Source organism: Rana temporaria, chromosome 7 (genome assembly GCF_905171775.1).
Source record: "Rana temporaria chromosome 7, aRanTem1.1, whole genome shotgun sequence".
Classification (NCBI taxonomy): Eukaryota; Metazoa; Chordata; class Amphibia; order Anura; family Ranidae; genus Rana; species Rana temporaria.
Window position 1 is genome coordinate 101,265,795 of NC_053495.1, and position 17,528 is coordinate 101,283,322.

At 39.9% G+C, this 17,528-nt stretch overlaps 1 protein-coding gene across 2 annotated transcripts in view; it reads right to left on the bottom strand.

The window, feature by feature from the left end:
* HMCN1 (hemicentin 1) overlaps positions 1-17,528 on the bottom strand; it is a 384,153-nt gene that overhangs the window by 320,453 nt on the left and 46,172 nt on the right. For both annotated transcript variants that reach the window (XM_040359793.1, XM_040359792.1), the window contains exons 8-11: positions 10,337-10,600; positions 9,007-9,151; positions 4,982-5,103; positions 2,307-2,582 (exon numbers count right to left, since the gene is read on the bottom strand). In XM_040359793.1, the coding sequence (XP_040215727.1) occupies positions 2,307-2,582; positions 4,982-5,103; positions 9,007-9,151; positions 10,337-10,600 (807 nt within the window). The remainder of the gene's footprint in view (positions 1-2,306; positions 2,583-4,981; positions 5,104-9,006; positions 9,152-10,336; positions 10,601-17,528) is intronic.

A 17,528-nucleotide genomic window follows, 5' to 3' on the forward strand; every position in this document is an offset into this window, starting at 1 on the left:
ATATTTTTTTAACCTAGTTTTAACCAATTTTTTGAGCTTGTTGTTATCCGTCTTAATAAAGCACATTGTGACTTGGGGATTAGACATTACAAGATTCCAGTAACCCATAGCATGTTTTACAACCTTGTATCAATCTGTGTCTCCAAAAAAAATGTAAACGGCCGTCAGGCTAATACTAACAATTTAATTATAGGAAGTAAGACTTATGTCTCCAAAATTCCACCAAACATGGCCGCTGCCTGACTATTTGTGGTCTTCGGTCTTCAAAAACCTACCCAAAATGGTGGGCGATCTATTTCAGGCTCCAGTCTTCAATATCACACCCAAAATGGTGGCAGACAGGTCACGGTCTGCTATAAAAAGGAAGTGAAAGTGACGCTCAGCGTGTTCCAGATGAAGTCACGCGACGAAACCGGTAGAACACGTTACGAACGTCACATCGTTTCCAGGCATCAGACTTTTGTCAACATTATATGCCACACTGTTTTTGTCTACATGTGTGTACCCATTTTTCGTTTATTTAAATAGAGTATAAAACAATACTACACTATCTGGGGCTCCTTTCTCTCCTATGTATGGGCTATTACTGGACTAACGTCATCAGCGCAGGGGGACGAGTAACGGCCAGAGGGCTACACAGTGGCCTATACTGTGAAGGCACCAGACCCAAAGAAGGGGTGAAAAAGTTGGTGAGTGCGGAGTGTATAAGAGTACGGATTGCAGTGATCACGGCATACAACAAGAGCACAAAGCACTTTTAGAATCATTCAGCACTTGGCAATTGGATTTGTTTACTTCCAATATGGACATTATATTGCACTGAAAAAAAATATATATTTTGTTTATCAGCACATCTTTTAAAGGGTTAACATAGGTACCGTAATGGTACAGGAATTTTACGTTTTGCACATTGTCTTTACCTAGCAGTGTTTACAATAGCACTTTAATTTGCACAGCACTGTGATATATATTTTATGTAATTTTGTATTTATTTTCATAGCTGCTTTTATGATATATACCGTGGAATCATTCTAGTAGTTTACATAGGCACTTGGCACTTTGGATCGTTTAGCACTTTGTGTATATTTTGCACACTGCACCTTACACTAGGAGCCTCTTTTATGGAGCATTTGGCTCCGTAGGACCAGCGCCAACTCTACTTTCTTTTTCTTCTCAACACTTTCTTGCTCCACTTAGGTGGAAGCAATTAGTAGAGCCAGCTGTCCACTGGTCACCTTCAACCATACCTAGTCCAATACCAAATACTTTTGCTGTCACTGGTGTTTTTAAATATACTTGCGCGGATTTATTTCAACACATCTTCTTTTGAAAGTGCTAGTAGTCTGCCTGTCATGTTAAGCTGGATTATCTAAGGTTATCCGACAGATGGGTTTCAAATGTTTTGACAGGGGCGCAGTTTCAATGCTTGCCATAGGCACCATTTTCACTAGCTATGCCTCTGGTCCAAAGTCCATAGTTCAGGTCAATGAATCACTAGTGAAGCTTGGAGTAAGGTGACAGCCCCAGAGCCTTCACCTTTAAAATCAAGGCAATAATGTCAGCTTGCATATTTCTAACTCTGGGAAAATTAGAAATGATCCATACCAGATCATCAACTGAGCATGCAACGTGGCTGGTTTGGGAAGAGGAGGGAGGGTGGGGATAAGGGCATGTGTTCTTCCCAAACCATACCAGACCAAGTGTCCTTTAAAATGAGGGAGTACCTTGCTAGGGGGTGTTGTTGAGGAATCTATTGACCAAATATAGCCGTGTCCATATATTGTATGTAATCAAAGAAGGAAAACCGTGCTAGGACCCCAAATGTGTGATATCACAAAGCAGCTGGCACAATACGCTAATACATGGTATGCATACATTGAAAAAACATCAGTGCAGCACATAAAAAAAATCACATAAACACAACATACAAGTGTCTAACATGAAAAAACAAAACGTTCACATATAAGTGTATACATATAAGTTGAGAAAAAAAGAGCCCCACTGAAGACCCAAAAAGCGATTGAAAAGTCCTCTTGCGTATATTAAAAATAAAGAGATTGAGAATCCCAAAAGAGCCTCCAAGCTTTTCAGCAATGGAACCATCATGTAGAACACCACAGTGTGTGAAGAGTGGGGATTACCATATTCTGATGACCCTCACAAAGGAGAGTTCAAAATGGCTTATAATTAACCCACACAAGATTAATATCATCAGGTAAAGAGAAATGATGACAGGGAGACATTGGTCAGTATTTGGTCATAGAGTCAGTTTTCAGTATTTCCTTCCAGTTAACAATTGCCATTACCTTGTACAGTAAGAATTACAGAAGCTGCAGCTGTTCCACCTTCATTTGATGCAAAGCAGATATACTCCCCTGCATCGGTAATATCCACACTTATTATCTTCAGAGAGTTATTACTCAGAACCTGAATCCCTGAAACACTTGCCTGACGTAAATCAAGTTTGTTTCTCAGCCATGTTAAATTGTAACTGACGGTGCTTAAAACATTGCAACTCAATATTGCTTGCTTTCCAATGTTGATGGTGATATTATTTGAAGCTTTAATTACAGGTGGTGGTTCTACAAAATAATAATACAGCAAAGAACAACATATATATCATTAAAATATTAGTATTATAATACAATACATTGCTTTTTAATGTATCTTGTAAAGCTCAAGGGTATAGCACTTGTCTTTAAAGCAAATGAAACAGAGTTTCCAGCAGTAAACAAGACTAGCTTGACTACATCAAGACTGCTTGTCTTTAGCACAAGTAAATAAGACACAAGTATATAAGACATACAAAGTTTATGTAAGGAATTTACCCAAAGTTAGTAATGTACAGCTTCAGTTGTATGGCAGCTTCCAGCAAGCATGCAGCACTCAGACAGGTCTCCTCTCCCAAACTCCTACTACTCCATAGCCAGCACTAGGAGATTCCTGTCTTAAGTGCTGCTTAACCAATTTGGGACCAGAGTCCTCGTAATCAGGGTCAATGTTCTTTACCACCCGAATTTCACTCTGAACCTCCAATATTCCGGGTCCCAAATAGGCAATGATTAATGCAGAAAGAACAGCAAGTCAGTTCTCTCCTTTATGCTTGACTGTCCCGGAAATTCTCACCCTGCATGGGTGAGACCCCTAAATACACCAACCATTTCCCTTAAAGGGACCATAACCCAAATAGAAAATAATCCCCACCCAGGACCCATCCTTGGTGTAATGAACAGTATGTAAAACGTATATAAACTTGGAATCTTTTCTTCAGTATGTTTGACATCACGTATCACCTTATATCAGTTTCAAAAGCAAATTATTTTTGTGAATCTTTTGCAAAGCTTTTTATCTGGAGGATCCTGTTAGCAACAGCACTTCCTGTTTCCAGCTAACAAAACTAAGCCGCTGTCTCACAATTATCAGCAGCCTTGATAGCATGCCATTTGTAGTCATTCAGTTGACCGATAAGCTGTCTGTCAGGTCTATAAGTCAGGCAGCCCTATTGTCAACTGATGAAACTTAAACAGTAAGCTAACAGCAGTGCTGCTAATTGCAAGGCAATGGCTTGACTTTGTAAGCCTTCAAAAGAAAGTGCTGTCAGGATTGGCAGGATCTCCAGCAAAGGAACTTTGAACATATTAAGAGTTTACATACTCTTTAAAGCTGAACTATAGCCAAACTTTTTTTCCTTATAGCAAGTCCTGTCCTATGTTGAAATTGATTAATCTTAATCCCCAGCAAACTTGCATCTCTACAATATAACCCTTTAAATCTGCTGCAACTATCTTGAGCCCAACTTTATCGTGAAGTCTGAATGACTTCAATCATCATTGCCCACCTCTCACAGCTATTAGCTTTCTCTGCCATCAACTATCTTGTTCCTGAGCATTATATCCCAGAATACATCCCAGAATCCCTCTGCATGTGCACAATCCCTGGGTGGTGCAGGATGCTGATTATGTTACCAATCATGTAACTGTTCAGCAGATTGCACAGCTAAAGTCTGTAGCACCTACTAGCCAGAAGCAAGGAATATGCATGTCTAAAGGGATGCTGGAGATATGTTCTTTCCGATTAAACTCTTTGAAAGATCTATGACAGGGTACCGTGATGTTTACAGTAGCCTGACAATCCCTCCCATTAATGGGTAAATTCTTATTTAGTCTAGGGCTGCACAGATAAGGAGAAATACTTACCTTACTATTAGCTCTGGAGTCTCTCTTGACCCATGCAACCAGTCCCCTACAGCCGCTTTGGACTGCAGTGCTCGTCCCCACAATTTACAATAAATAGGTAATAGCCCTGCATTGCATGAGCTGTAGTTAAGGCCACAAACTTGAGCTTCAGAGAGAGGAGTAGAGAGGAGGAGCCATATGGACCAAGGAGTTATGCAAGCAATATTGACTGTTCAGCTATCCCTAGACTAAACAAGCTTTACTTTACATGTCACGCCATAACAATGTTATAGACTGACGTTTACAGAGGATACCAACTGCAAACAGCCTGCATCCAGGGTCAGACGATATATGGAGCTTGCAACTGAACATGTTACCTCTTAAATGAACATTTAACTCTTGCAGTGTGGGCTGTAAGGGTTGTTTTTGGCACATTCTCGAATTCAGCTTTGAGCAGGTTAAAGTCATCTAAAAGCTAGAGATTTTAGGGGTAGGAAAGAGATTTGTCCAAATGTAAACTTGGAATCTTCAGAAAAAAGGAGTCAACAGACTGTAGAGTATATTTTTAAACAGCAGTAGAATAGATCTATTCTACACTCACCTATCTAGATAATTTTGCTTGCATTTCACTAAGATTCAAATACATACAACAGTACATGAGATGAACTTTATTAATATAAACGGATTTGTAATAATACACAAACATCATATATCAATGTACTTCCTATAATTTTTTAAGGTGCTTAGCTAGAGCCATGAATCTACTGTATAGTAATAATTTGATGTCCCATTATTTTAGTACTTACCATTTACATCTAGAAATGTCCGGGCTCGTCCACTTCCTGCACTGCTAGTAACAAAACAGTCATAATAGCCCTCATCAAGGGAAGAGACATTGGCTATTACCCAACTTGTATTGACTGATTCTCTACAAATACAAATTTAGAAATTATTGCTTTCATTTTTATTACTAACATGCACTAAATAATGTCACAATAACTATATAAACACTATATAAATAATAAAAAAAATATATTAAATTTAAAGAGCAGTAGAAAGGTCCACCTCAAAAGAAAAGATATTACGCACGATTGGTTCATCTGATGAAAATGGACTGATGGATTTCTTCATCAGATATCCGATGAAGCTGACTTTCATCGTGCCTACACACCATCAGTTAAAAAAACAATTGTGTCAGAACGCGGTGACGTGAAACACAACGATGTGCTGAGAAAAATGAAGTTCAATGCTTCCAAGCATCTGTCGACTTGATTCTGAGCTTGCATGGATTTTTAACCGATGGACATGCCCACAGATCGTTTTTTTCTATCGGTTAGGCCGCGTACACACAATCGGTTAAACCAATGAGAAGGGTCTGATGGACCGTTTTCATCGGTCCAAACCGATCGTGTGTGGGCCCCATCGGTTATTTATCCATAGGTTAAAAAAAAAGCAATCTTGTTTTAAATTTAACTGATGGATACCTAACCGGAAAAAAAAACAATCGTTTGTAGGCACGTCCATCGGTTAAAAATCCATGCATGCTCAGAATCAAGTCGACGCATGCTTGGAAGCATTGAACTTTGTTTTTTCAGCACGTCGTTGTGTTTTACGTCACTGCGTTCTGACACAATAGTTTTTTTGAAAACGATCCATCAGACCGTTTTTCATCGGATGGACCGATCGTGTGTACGCGGCCTTAGTTAACCATCATATATTTTTAAAACAAGTTCCTCGTTTTTTAACCGATGGATAAAAAAACGATGGGGCCCACACACGATCGGTTAGTCTGATGAAAACGGTCCATCAGACAAACCGAACGTGTGTATGCGGCATTATACTTACCGTATATACTCGAGTATAAGCCGACCCGAGTATAAGCCGAGGTACCTGATTTTACCACAAAAAAATGGGAAAACTTATTGACTCGAGTATAATGCCGCGTACACGCGATCATTTTTCGGGTTCTAAAAAATGAAGTTTTTCAGGCTCTAGAAAAAACAACGTTTTTTTAAACTTGTTCATTAAAACAGCCTTGCCTACACACGATCGTGAAAAAAAAATGCTCTAGAAAAGCGCGGTGACGTACAACAACACGTACTACAGCACTATAAAGGGGAAGTTCCATGCGGATGGCGCCACCCTTGGGGCTGCTTTAGCTGATTTCGTGTTAGTAAAAGACGATTTGTGCTTTTCTGTCTGTTACAGCGTGATGAATGTGCTTACTCCATTACGAACGGTAGTTTTACCAGAACAAGCGCTCCCATCTCATAACTTGCTTCTGAGCATGCACGGATTTTTCACGTCGTTAAAGCCCACACACGACCATTTTTTAGAACCCGAAAAAACGACAACGTTAAAAACGTGAAAAAATAGTGCACGTTCGAATTTTTTTTTGCCCATTTTTTAGAACCCGAAAAAATGCTCTGAAGCCCAAACACGATCGTTTTTAATGACATAAAAAAAAACATAATTTTTTACAACCCGATAAATGATCGTGTGTACGCGGCATAAGCCTAGGGTGAGAATGCAGCAGCTACTGTAAGCGGAAAAGAGGGTCAACAATGCCCATTTGCACGCCTCACTGTGCCCATTGCAACATTACTGTGCCCAACCTCACTGTGTCCATTGCAACCTCACTGTGCCAACCTCACTCTGCCAACCTCACTGTGCCAACATCACTGTGCCCATTGCAACCTCACTGTGCCCATTGCAACCTCACTGTGCCCATCCTCACTGTGCCCATCCTCACTGTCAATCCTCACTGTGCCCATTGTCACTGTGCCCACCCTCACTGTGCCCACCCTCACTGTGCCCATTGTCACTGAGCCAATCCTCACTGTGCCCATTGTCACTTTGCCCATCCTCACTGTGCCCATTGTCACTTTGCCCATCCTCACTGTGCCCATTGTCACAGTGCCCATTGTCACTGTGCCCATTGTCAGTGTACCTGAAATTGACAGGCTACGGGTGTCCATTCATTGTTTAAAACTCACGGTCTCCTCCTGGTCCCTTCCGTGATAGGCGTTTCTCAGCAGACACAGTTCCGCCTATCATGGACAATCTCTCATCCTCAGGCTCAGTTTCCCAGCAGACACTGTGTTCAGTGTTCCGCTTATCACGGATGTCCTCTTGTCCGAGGATGAAAAGGGAGTCCGTGATTGGCGGAACACTGAAAACAGTGTCTGCTGGGAAACCCGAGGATGAGAGAACGTTTGTGATAGGCGTTTCTCAGCAGACACAGTTCTGCCTATCACGGAAGGGACCAGGAGGACACAGCGAGTTTTAAACGATGGACACCCACAGCCTCTGGGGGGGTATTTTCAGCCCTAAAAAAAGGTCTGAAAAACTCGGGCTTATACTCGAGTATATGCGGTACCTGTCCCACCACACAGATTAATAGTCTACTTTGTTTTCAAGAACTACGGTGTCAAGAGAATCCTCTTAACTTAACACACGTTTGGTAGTTTTGGATGCCTTGCTCTCTGCTGACAGCTGTAGTTCTTTCTGCCAGCCCTTACTTAACTTGTATTTTGCCAACCCCATACATCAAAAGCTTTTCATCATCTGCTCTCCCACATATCTGCATATTAAAGTAGTTCTAAACTCTAACCAAACAACATTTACTTTGTTGAAACACTTTTTCTTTCATTAAATACTTTTTTACATTTGTTTTCGTCCAGCCACTTCCTGACTATCGGCATTGTCTCCAGCTGGCTACAGGTCATTGCTCTGAATCTGCTTCCTTATAGTCACAATGGTGGACCATGGCTTTGTAATGTCAATTTAGTTCCCAAGAGGGGCAAATGTGACTGGGTGACAACAATGAAGCACACTTGGGAGAGATATGTCATTGTATAACAGGAAAAACCTAAACAAACAAATTAATGGCAGAATCACTAGATATTATTTGATCAAATGTTGCATTCATAAAATGAATAAACAACTTTGTATATCACATTAACACATCCTAAGAAAGAACATGGAATAGCCATTCTCGTATAACACATTGAGTCGATTTTCTAAAACTCGAGAGTGCAAAATCTGGTGCAGCTGTTTATTGTGGCCAATCCGCTCTTTAACTTCAGCTTGTTCAATTAAACTTTGAAAAGAAAAACTGGAAGCCGATTGGTTTCTATGCAGAGCTGCACCAAAGTTTGCACTCCCCAGTTTTTGTACACCAATCTCATATACAGGCATATACTAATTTATAGTACAAATCTTAGGTATTAACATTTTGAACCCACATGATGCAAACTATTGTGAAACGCGTCGGGACTCTACTGCTGCCATGCGCATTTTTATATTGATGTCCTTTGTACTCATCGAAACTAAGTGTTTTTAACCTTTATAAAACCTTCTAAGTTGTTACGGTATCACACTATGTGCCTCTCGTTTTCCTTCATGCACTCTGGGTATGGTCTGATCCTCTGAGAGTTACCTCCAAGTTGCTGATACTTCCCCCTGTCCTGGTTCAAGTGATGTCTTCAGGGTATCCTGCCGATTGTATATCCAGTTCCTGTTGATGTGTCTTCCACCAATTCACATTCAGCTTTTATTGACCCTTTGAGCGTACGCTTATTTGGGTTCAATATATCTGGTAAGCCTCCCCTTTTGGTGGTGGTTGTTTTCACATGATTAATTTACCGTGAATCACTGTGGTGTTTGGAATCATTTACTGCACATGGTTTATTCATCTATCAACGTTTACACAATCACATGGACTTGCATCTGATTACACTGCCACTCAGTGTTGATATAGACTTTCAGTGTCTTATTTTTTAATTTATATTTTAGCGCTACAATTTTTTGTATAACATTTTGAACTTACCTGAACTTTTGTTCTGGACCAAGTCGAACCCCATTTTTACTGAAGTGCAAGGTTATAGGTATGAGACTTTCAACAGAGCATGGAATGTGACCAAGCTGCAAGTAATACCCAGGAGTTACTTCAGGCATTGACACTTTTGGAACTCCTATAAGAATAAATATTAAAATCAGATATATTTTCCAATATAGTGAGGCTTGGTAAGGTGGTTCTATAATGAACCATTGAAAAGACTATGTAACAGAAGTGAGTATTAGGCTGTAACTGGAGAATATCATATTATGATAATGTGAACAGGTAATTTGACTAATACCCGCCCTTCTCCTTCATTGATGGTATATATTCTGACAAGGGCCGTCTTAATAGCATCATGGGCCCCTGGGCAAAGTAATGCACTGGGGCCCCCTACCAGCTTTCCCCAATTTACACATCTGCGTTAAAAGAAATAAAGTATAAATAGTTGATAGAATTAAACATATATTCATTAGTACTTTCAATAAAATCGATTTTACAAAAGGAAAACATTCCATAAATCAAAGACTAGTCAACACAAAGGGCACAGCATGGGGGGATGCAGAAGGGCACAGTACAGGGGAGGTCAGGAGGGCACAATACTGGGATCAGGAGGGCACAGTATAGGTTCTGAGACGCTTCCTGGGACATGACCCTCTCGGGACAGTTTAGTAAAATGCATGACTGTCCCGGCAAATCCAGAGCAGTTGACAAGCATGATATAATGCAAGATTATTGTGGGGCCTCCATGTACCTGGGGCCCCTGGGCAGTGCCCAGGAGTGCCCTTGCATTAAGATGGCCCTGATTCTGACTTTGATTGTTGTGAAGTGATTTATCCCTTGTGAGACCTCTATGCCTGTCCTGTATAAGCAGATATAATCACTTAGGACAATACTCATCAGATAGCTTGAACTCACCAATACCATTTCCAGAGGTGTTTAATCCGAAACATAGTTGCAGCAGATTACAGGATACAACAGATGAATAGATTGTGGTATTATGCAGTCAAAATATTATATTGTCTGTAGCTTACTATGCAGAATACATGTGGCCTGTTAGCTGCCTCCATTACACAGGAAGTACCAAACACAGGAAGAAGGGGTGGAGCATTACATATAAAGGAAGTGTGTCATACATCAGAGAAAGAAACATAGAAAATAGGTGCATTACCACAAAAGGTCACTGGATGGCAACATGTGAACTAAACATAACATCCATAAAAATTTTTTTTCAGAAAAACATATATATATAAATTATATGCCCCATTGGGGCTGCACAGTATAACATAAGTTTATGAGTGTGTAAATATTCTAAAATCACCTGGAATAATATTTGAGAAGGAAACACTGGATGCCCGTTGAAACAAGTAATCATCTTTATCGTATCCTGTTATTCTTAAAATGAATGCTTCATTTGGTGGAATAAACTCAGTTACATTCCATATTTCATAGGGTATCTTATCAGGGTAATATTTTACTGGAATGGACTCCAGAAGCTTTCCTGAGATAGTCAGCAAGTCAAGACGATCGATTCTAGCTGGATGCTGCAATCCAGTTGTATTTAGAAGCACATATGTAAGGATGCCTGCAAGTATTAAGCATTCCGTTAATAAGAAACAATGCTCAGAAAGAATGGCTTCAAATGGTATATACTGCATTCATCCAGCCACTATGACATTTAGTAAATTGTGTAAAATATTGCTGATGAAAAGAATGTTTTGAAGAATTTACATTTTACAGGGAGCTCTCAACACAATATAACATAATAGCACTCTTCACTACACGTAAAGGTTTATCAGCACCTATACGCAGCCTTTTTTGCAGTTACTGCTTTTGCTTTGCAAAGACATATCTCTTCTCTCTTTGGCATCCTTTGCAAGGGAGACAGTTTTCTACAAAGACATACTGTACCTTGAGTAAAAAAATAAAAATAAAAGAATAGTTGCACAAAAAACACATGTAGGCAAGTTTAAGACAACAATTCAGTCTTCCTGATCCAATGCTGAGCCAAAAGTGGAGAGTAAGCTGGTCATTTTAAAATATCTGGGGGTTATTAACTAAAGGCAAATCCAATTTGTGCAGTCGCTGTACATCTGAGGGGTAGATCTGAAATGAGGGGAAGCTCTGCTGATTTTATCATCCAAAATGTGCATGCTAGAAAGCTGTTTTTTATTTTCCTTGCATGTCCCCCTCGGATGTACAGCGATGGTATTTATCCCAAAGTTCTAAGCAAAATTAGAGGTATATTTGTTGGACCATTAACAGATCTTTTTATCAATCTCTTCTCCATGGCTGGCAGACAGCTAATATTGTACCTATCCACAAGTAGGGCTGCAGGCTGAATACAGGTCTGTGGGTTTAACATCTGTTGTAGTGAAGGTAATGGAATCACTCCTAAAAAAAAAGATCAATGATCACCTAAAAAAAACACAACTTGCTAGTCATACAACATTAGAATTCTACTATAGCTTGTAGACAGAACATTTGACCGGAAAGGTATGATTGCAGTGTCGTACAGTTTCACTGCTCCGTTGAATTTTCTTTGAACATTCGACAGACAGTTTAGACACCATAAGCCTTCAATGACAGATTCAACCGTAAATCGTTCGGATTTTTGGACGAAAGCAATTTCCAACAGAAAACTAAATAAATAAAAACGAATTTTGGGAGTAACTAAATAAATGTATTTTTAGGACGAAAACTAAATTCTGAAACAAAATATTTCAGTGTACACATGTCTAAAGGGCTGATATGTCTTTTTGCTGATGATACAAAGGTATGCAATAGAGTTGAAATTCCTGAAGGTGTCTGTAACATGTAACATGGTTTGGCATTCCTGGAAGGTTGCTATGTTGGTATAGCAAAGCATGTGATACAGTTCCACACACTGATTTAATAAAAAAAAGTTGTACAAGCTAGGACTTAACCCTTGGGTGGTTTAGTGGATATGCAGTTGGCTTAAGAACAGATACTAGAGTGTGGTTGTAAATGATGTCTATTTGAAACAGAGACCAGTCACTTCTATTCTACTTGTAAGAGATATAACTAAAGGACTGTAGACACCTGCATTCGTTTTCGTCCGAATGCATTTTCGTCCGAATTTCAGGAATTTTCGTTATCGTTTTAACAAAAATGAAAACGAACGCACAGAATACGAAAACCAAAAGATCCGACATAAACAAATGCTTTATTTTCATTTTTGTTGGTCGAATGTGCTAACCTTAACTCTATTAGTCCAAGATTATTTTACATAGAGAGAAAAGATTTGACATTATAGAGAGAAAAGATTCAACATTATAGAGAGAAAAGATTGCTGCTGGAATTGGGTGGGGGAAGTAAAATAAAAATAATGATGATGATGAATGTTATTGGCTGATTGTAACCAAGGAGGAAGAGCAGTAAAATAGCTAGAACTAACTTAACAATTCAACATGAACGACAAAGATTCGACAAAGAATCGAAAAACATACAAACGTTGAATCTGTCATTGAAGGCTTATGGTGTCTGTTGATAGTTCTAAGAAGATTCAACAGAGCAGCTAAACTGTACGACGATGCAATCATACTTTTCCGGTCAAATGCTCGGCCCATAGGCTATAGAAAAATTCGAATGTTGGTTGACTAATCCCTTGACAGAGAACAATATTGGAGATACAGTGTTGGTGAGCACTACAGATGAAAAGTATTTAGGGGTACTTATTTCAGATGATTTCAAAATGAGCAAACAATATGGCCAAGCAGTGGGAAAAGCAAATAGAATTCTAGGATGCATCACTAGAGGGGTCACCAGCAGGAGAAAGGGGTCATGATTCCACCATATACTGTAGATCTTTAGTTAGACCTCATTTAGAATACTGTGTCCAATTCTGAAGACCTCATTTACAAAAAGATATTGATAGGATAGAACGAGTCCAGAGAAGCGCAAGAAAAATGGTGAAATGTCTGGGGGATAAAACACATTAGAAGAGACTTCAGGAACCTAATATGAACAGTCTGGAGGAAATAAGGGAAAGGGAGACATGACTGAAACCTTTAAATACATCAATGGGGTGAATAAGACTCAGGAGGGCAGTGTTTTCAATATGTAAATCAAAATCAAGAACATGACCTCAAACTACCAGAAGGGAAGTTCAAAACAATCTTAGAAAGTATTATTTTACTGAAAGAGCAGCTGATGCTTGGAATTGACTTGCATCAGAGGAATTGAGTCAATCAACAGTAAATGGATTCAAACATAATTGGGACAAACATAGATCTACTGTATACTCAGACAAAAAGAAGTTAACAAAAACAAACCCCCAAAAAATGTATACATAAAATAAAATAGGCAGATTTGATGGACCATTTGGTTTTTTTTGCTGCCATCACCCTTCTTTTTTTTTTGTTTAATATATTTTTTATTGATAGAAATAGACAGTACAATAAAAGTAAATCAACTCTTTGAAGAAGCATCATTACAACGTAATAAGTTGGGGAATATTACAGATGATGCATCATAGAGAGCATAAACGTTTCAATTGTCTATAAATAAAGAAAAAGAGGAGAGATATAGAGATTACAGAAAAGGGAGGAGGAAAGAGATGGAAAAGAGGTAGGGAGAGAGAGATAAGAGGGCAGAAAGAAGATGGGGGGTGGACAAGCAGGGAAGGGTGGGGAAGGGGGAGAGCCAGGACACATGGCAGTCGTGTCGAGCACTTCGTTAAACGGGCGTAATTAGTAAGACATCAGCAAAAAGGAGGAACCATATCAGAGATTGGGAGAGAGGGTCACAATTTGGTGAAAAGAAGCCTCATGTGGTTTCAGACACGTAAGGGGGTGAGGAAATAATGTCTAAATAACACTGTGTAGAGATGAATGAAGACCAGGACGCCCAGATTTGGGAGTGTTGTTCGCTGGTGTCTCTTGCAACGTGAGTGAGTTCTTCCATGAGACTAACCTCAGAAATCTTTTGCAACCATGTTTTAATTGAAGGAGTTTCAGGTTGACCCCAGAGACGAGGGATAATAGCTTTAGCTGCATTAAGAAGGTGTGGGATGATTGAACGTTTGTATTTGCCAATGGGTCTAGAGGTGGCGTGGAAAAGAACCGTCCACGGTTCAAGGGGGATTTGTACCTCAGTGATCTGGGATATCAAGTTTAAGACTTATGTCCAGTAAGGACAAATGAGGGGACAAGACCACCAAATGTGGGCATGGGTGGCAATTTGACCGCAATTCCTCCAACAAAGTGGAGAATTACTAGGAAACATACGGTGAAGCTTGGCAGGAGTGTAGTGCCATCTAGTAAGGAGCTTGAAGTTAGATTCAGTCATGGAAGAAGCCAGGGAAGAGACAGGCGTAAGCTTAAGCATCTTATCCTTTTTTTTATTTGTAATAGTAGTCCCTAAATCCTTCTCCCACCGGGATAGATATTCTGGATACAAAGGGCATTGTAAGTCTAAGAGGGCCTTGTAAAATTGGGAGATAGAACGTGTAGGAGGATCTCTAGGCAGAAAAACCTGTTCTATGCCGTTGAGATCTGGAATACCTCTTAAGGGACGAGGTAGTGTATGGAAAAAACTACTCAATTGCTTGTATCTCCACTTGTCTAAGAATGAGGGTGAATTGTGACCCAGGATCTCAGACAAGGGCTTAAGACAATTGGACGAGACAACATGGTACAATAGGAGAGGGCCATCCGGTGACCACTGAAAATCTGAGTCAAGGAGACCCGGGGTGAAGTATCTGTGAGACATCAAAGGAGTTAATGGGGAATTATAGAGCCACGTAAATTTCTTATGTAGATTATCTCAAATTTGTAGGGAAGTTGAAGTGAGAGGCGAGGTAGTAGGGGATAGATCTCTAAAAGAGCGTGGGATCCAAGGGGTTACAGAGAGATCAGATCCACATAAAGAATGTTCCAGTTGGACCCATAATTTGGAGGCGGAGGCATATTTCCAGTCCGCTATCCATGCTAATATAACTGTCTGATAGTAAGCTTTAAAATTAGGTAAAGCCAGGCCCCCTGAAGCCATCACCCTTCTATATTTTTATGTAAAAAGTGACACCACTTGCAGCTTCTTAAAGCAGGGGTAGTCCAGTCCTGAAACAATGAGAACACAAACAAAAAGTTCCCCAAAGCATGTGCAATAAAAAAAAGACTTAAAAGATTAACAAAAAAGGATAATCCATAAAATTCACTCACAAGTCAGTTAGCATTTTATTTGTGTTTGCTTACTTAATAAACAGTTATTTAAACACAGTTCATTCACTTTAAAAAAAAAACGTACAAAAGCTTATCTATGTATGTACGGTATGTATGCCAGAACTATGCTTGCTTGTAGTGCCAGAATTAGTACATTGTGTAACTATCTACAGCCAAGTATCAGCAACACTTCCAGCATTCAGATGCATTGTCCATAACAGATGAAATGTCCCAAAATTATATGGATCACCCTGGGGCATAAATAAGGGAGGGATAAAGGGGTTTGACTCCGCCCAATAGATGCCAATTATCAGTAAAAGTAAAGAAACATTTCCCTGTTTGTAAAAGTTTATTTCAAGTCATTAGGAATCTGTGAAACAAAGCCTGGTTTCTGGTTATGACTGATTGGCACAATCACAGACAGTCTTTCTACCATATATTACCATAAAGTTTTAACCCCTGCTATTATTAGCGCAATTTACCACATCAAAGATTTACCACAGTGCTCTGCCTAGTGGTTTTCTCTGAGAGCCCAAGGCTCAACTCACCAAAGTTACCTATGGCCCTGGATCACCTTGATGATTATTATAAAGTATATTTTACTTTGAAAGAAGGATGGTCATCTGTAGAAAACGATGTACCACCATAAATATCAGTGGATAGTTTGTTATAGTGTTACTTGTTAGTAAAAGGTGAGGCTGAAGGAAGACATCTTAGAAGATATGCTTTTTACTTCTAAAAAAAACGAAGATGTCTTCAGCCTCACCTTTTACTAACAAGTAACAAAATAATGCTGGTAATTGTATAATGTAGACAGTCAGTAGGCAGGAGATATGCTTTTTACTTCTAAAAAAAACTTTCTACTGACTGTCGACAGATGCCAAGTAAAGAAAACAGAATATTATACTCATGGTTGGAGTTTCAACTGCCAGCATCACTCCCCAAAGGAACATCTACTAGAGGCCTAGGAACAATCTTTAAGAAAACGCTCACCAGTTGGAACACATTTCTTACTTTAGTGGCTGGATGACAATAAAACCAGATTCAAACTAAAAGGAGCCTGGGAAGCTCTTAGGTGCAAAAGGTAGGGGCACCAGATCCCATTATAACACAATATCACATTTGTCTGAAGTGACATGGACTTTTAAGGCACCCCCTGGAAAGGTCACAACATGCAATTAATTTAGGCTATTGGGGAGTGCACACCCCTCATATACAGTATCTCACAAAAGTGAGTACACCCCTCACATTTTTGTAAATATTTTATAATATCTTTTCGTGTGACAACACTGAAGAAATTGCACTTTGTTACAATGTAAAGTAGTGAGTGTACAGCTTATATAACAGTGTAAATTTGCCGTCCCCTCAAAATAACCCAACACACAGCCATTAATGTCTAAGCTGGCAACAAAAGTAAATACACCCCTAGGTGAAAATGCCCAAATTGGGCCCAAAGTGTCAATATTTTGTGTGGCCACCATTGTTTTCCAGAACTGCCTTAACCCTCTGGGGCATGGAGTTCACCAGAGCTTCACATTTTGCCACTGGAGTCCTCTTCCACTCCTCCATGGCAACATCGCGGAGCTGGTGGATGTTAGAGACCTTTGCCTTCTGTTTGAGGATGCCCCACAGATGCTCAATAGGGTTTAGGTCTGGAGACATGTTTGGCCAGTCCATCACCTTTACCCTTAGCTTCTTTAGCAAGGCAGTGGATGTCTTGGAGTTGTGTTTGGGGTCGTTATCATGTTGGAATGCTGTCCTGCGGCCCAGTCTCCAAAGGGAGGGGATCATGCTCTGCTTCAGTATGTCACAGTACATGTTGGCATTCATGGTTCCCTCAATGAACTGTAGCTCCCAAGTTCCGGCAGCACTCATGCAGCCCCAGATCATGACACTCCCACCACAATGCTTGACTGTAGGAAAGACACACTTTTCTTTGTACTCCTCACCTGGCTGTCACCACACACACTTGACACCATCTGAACCAAATAAGTTTATCTTTGTCTCATCAGACCACAGGACATGGTTAAAGGTAATCCATTTCCTTAGTCTTCTTGTCTTCAGCAAACTGTTTGCAGGCTTTCTTTGCATCATCTTTAGAAAAGGCTTCCTTCTGGCATCCCAAAGACAGCCTCTGGATATGACGCTGAGCACATGCATTCAACTTCTTTGGTTGACCATGGCAAGGCCTGTTCTGAGTGAAACCTGTCCTGTTAAACCACTGTATGGTCTTGGCCACCGTACTGCGGCTCAGTTTCAGAGTCTTGGCAATCTTCTTATAGCCTATGCCATCTTTATGTAGAGTAACAATTATTTTTTTTGAGATCCCCA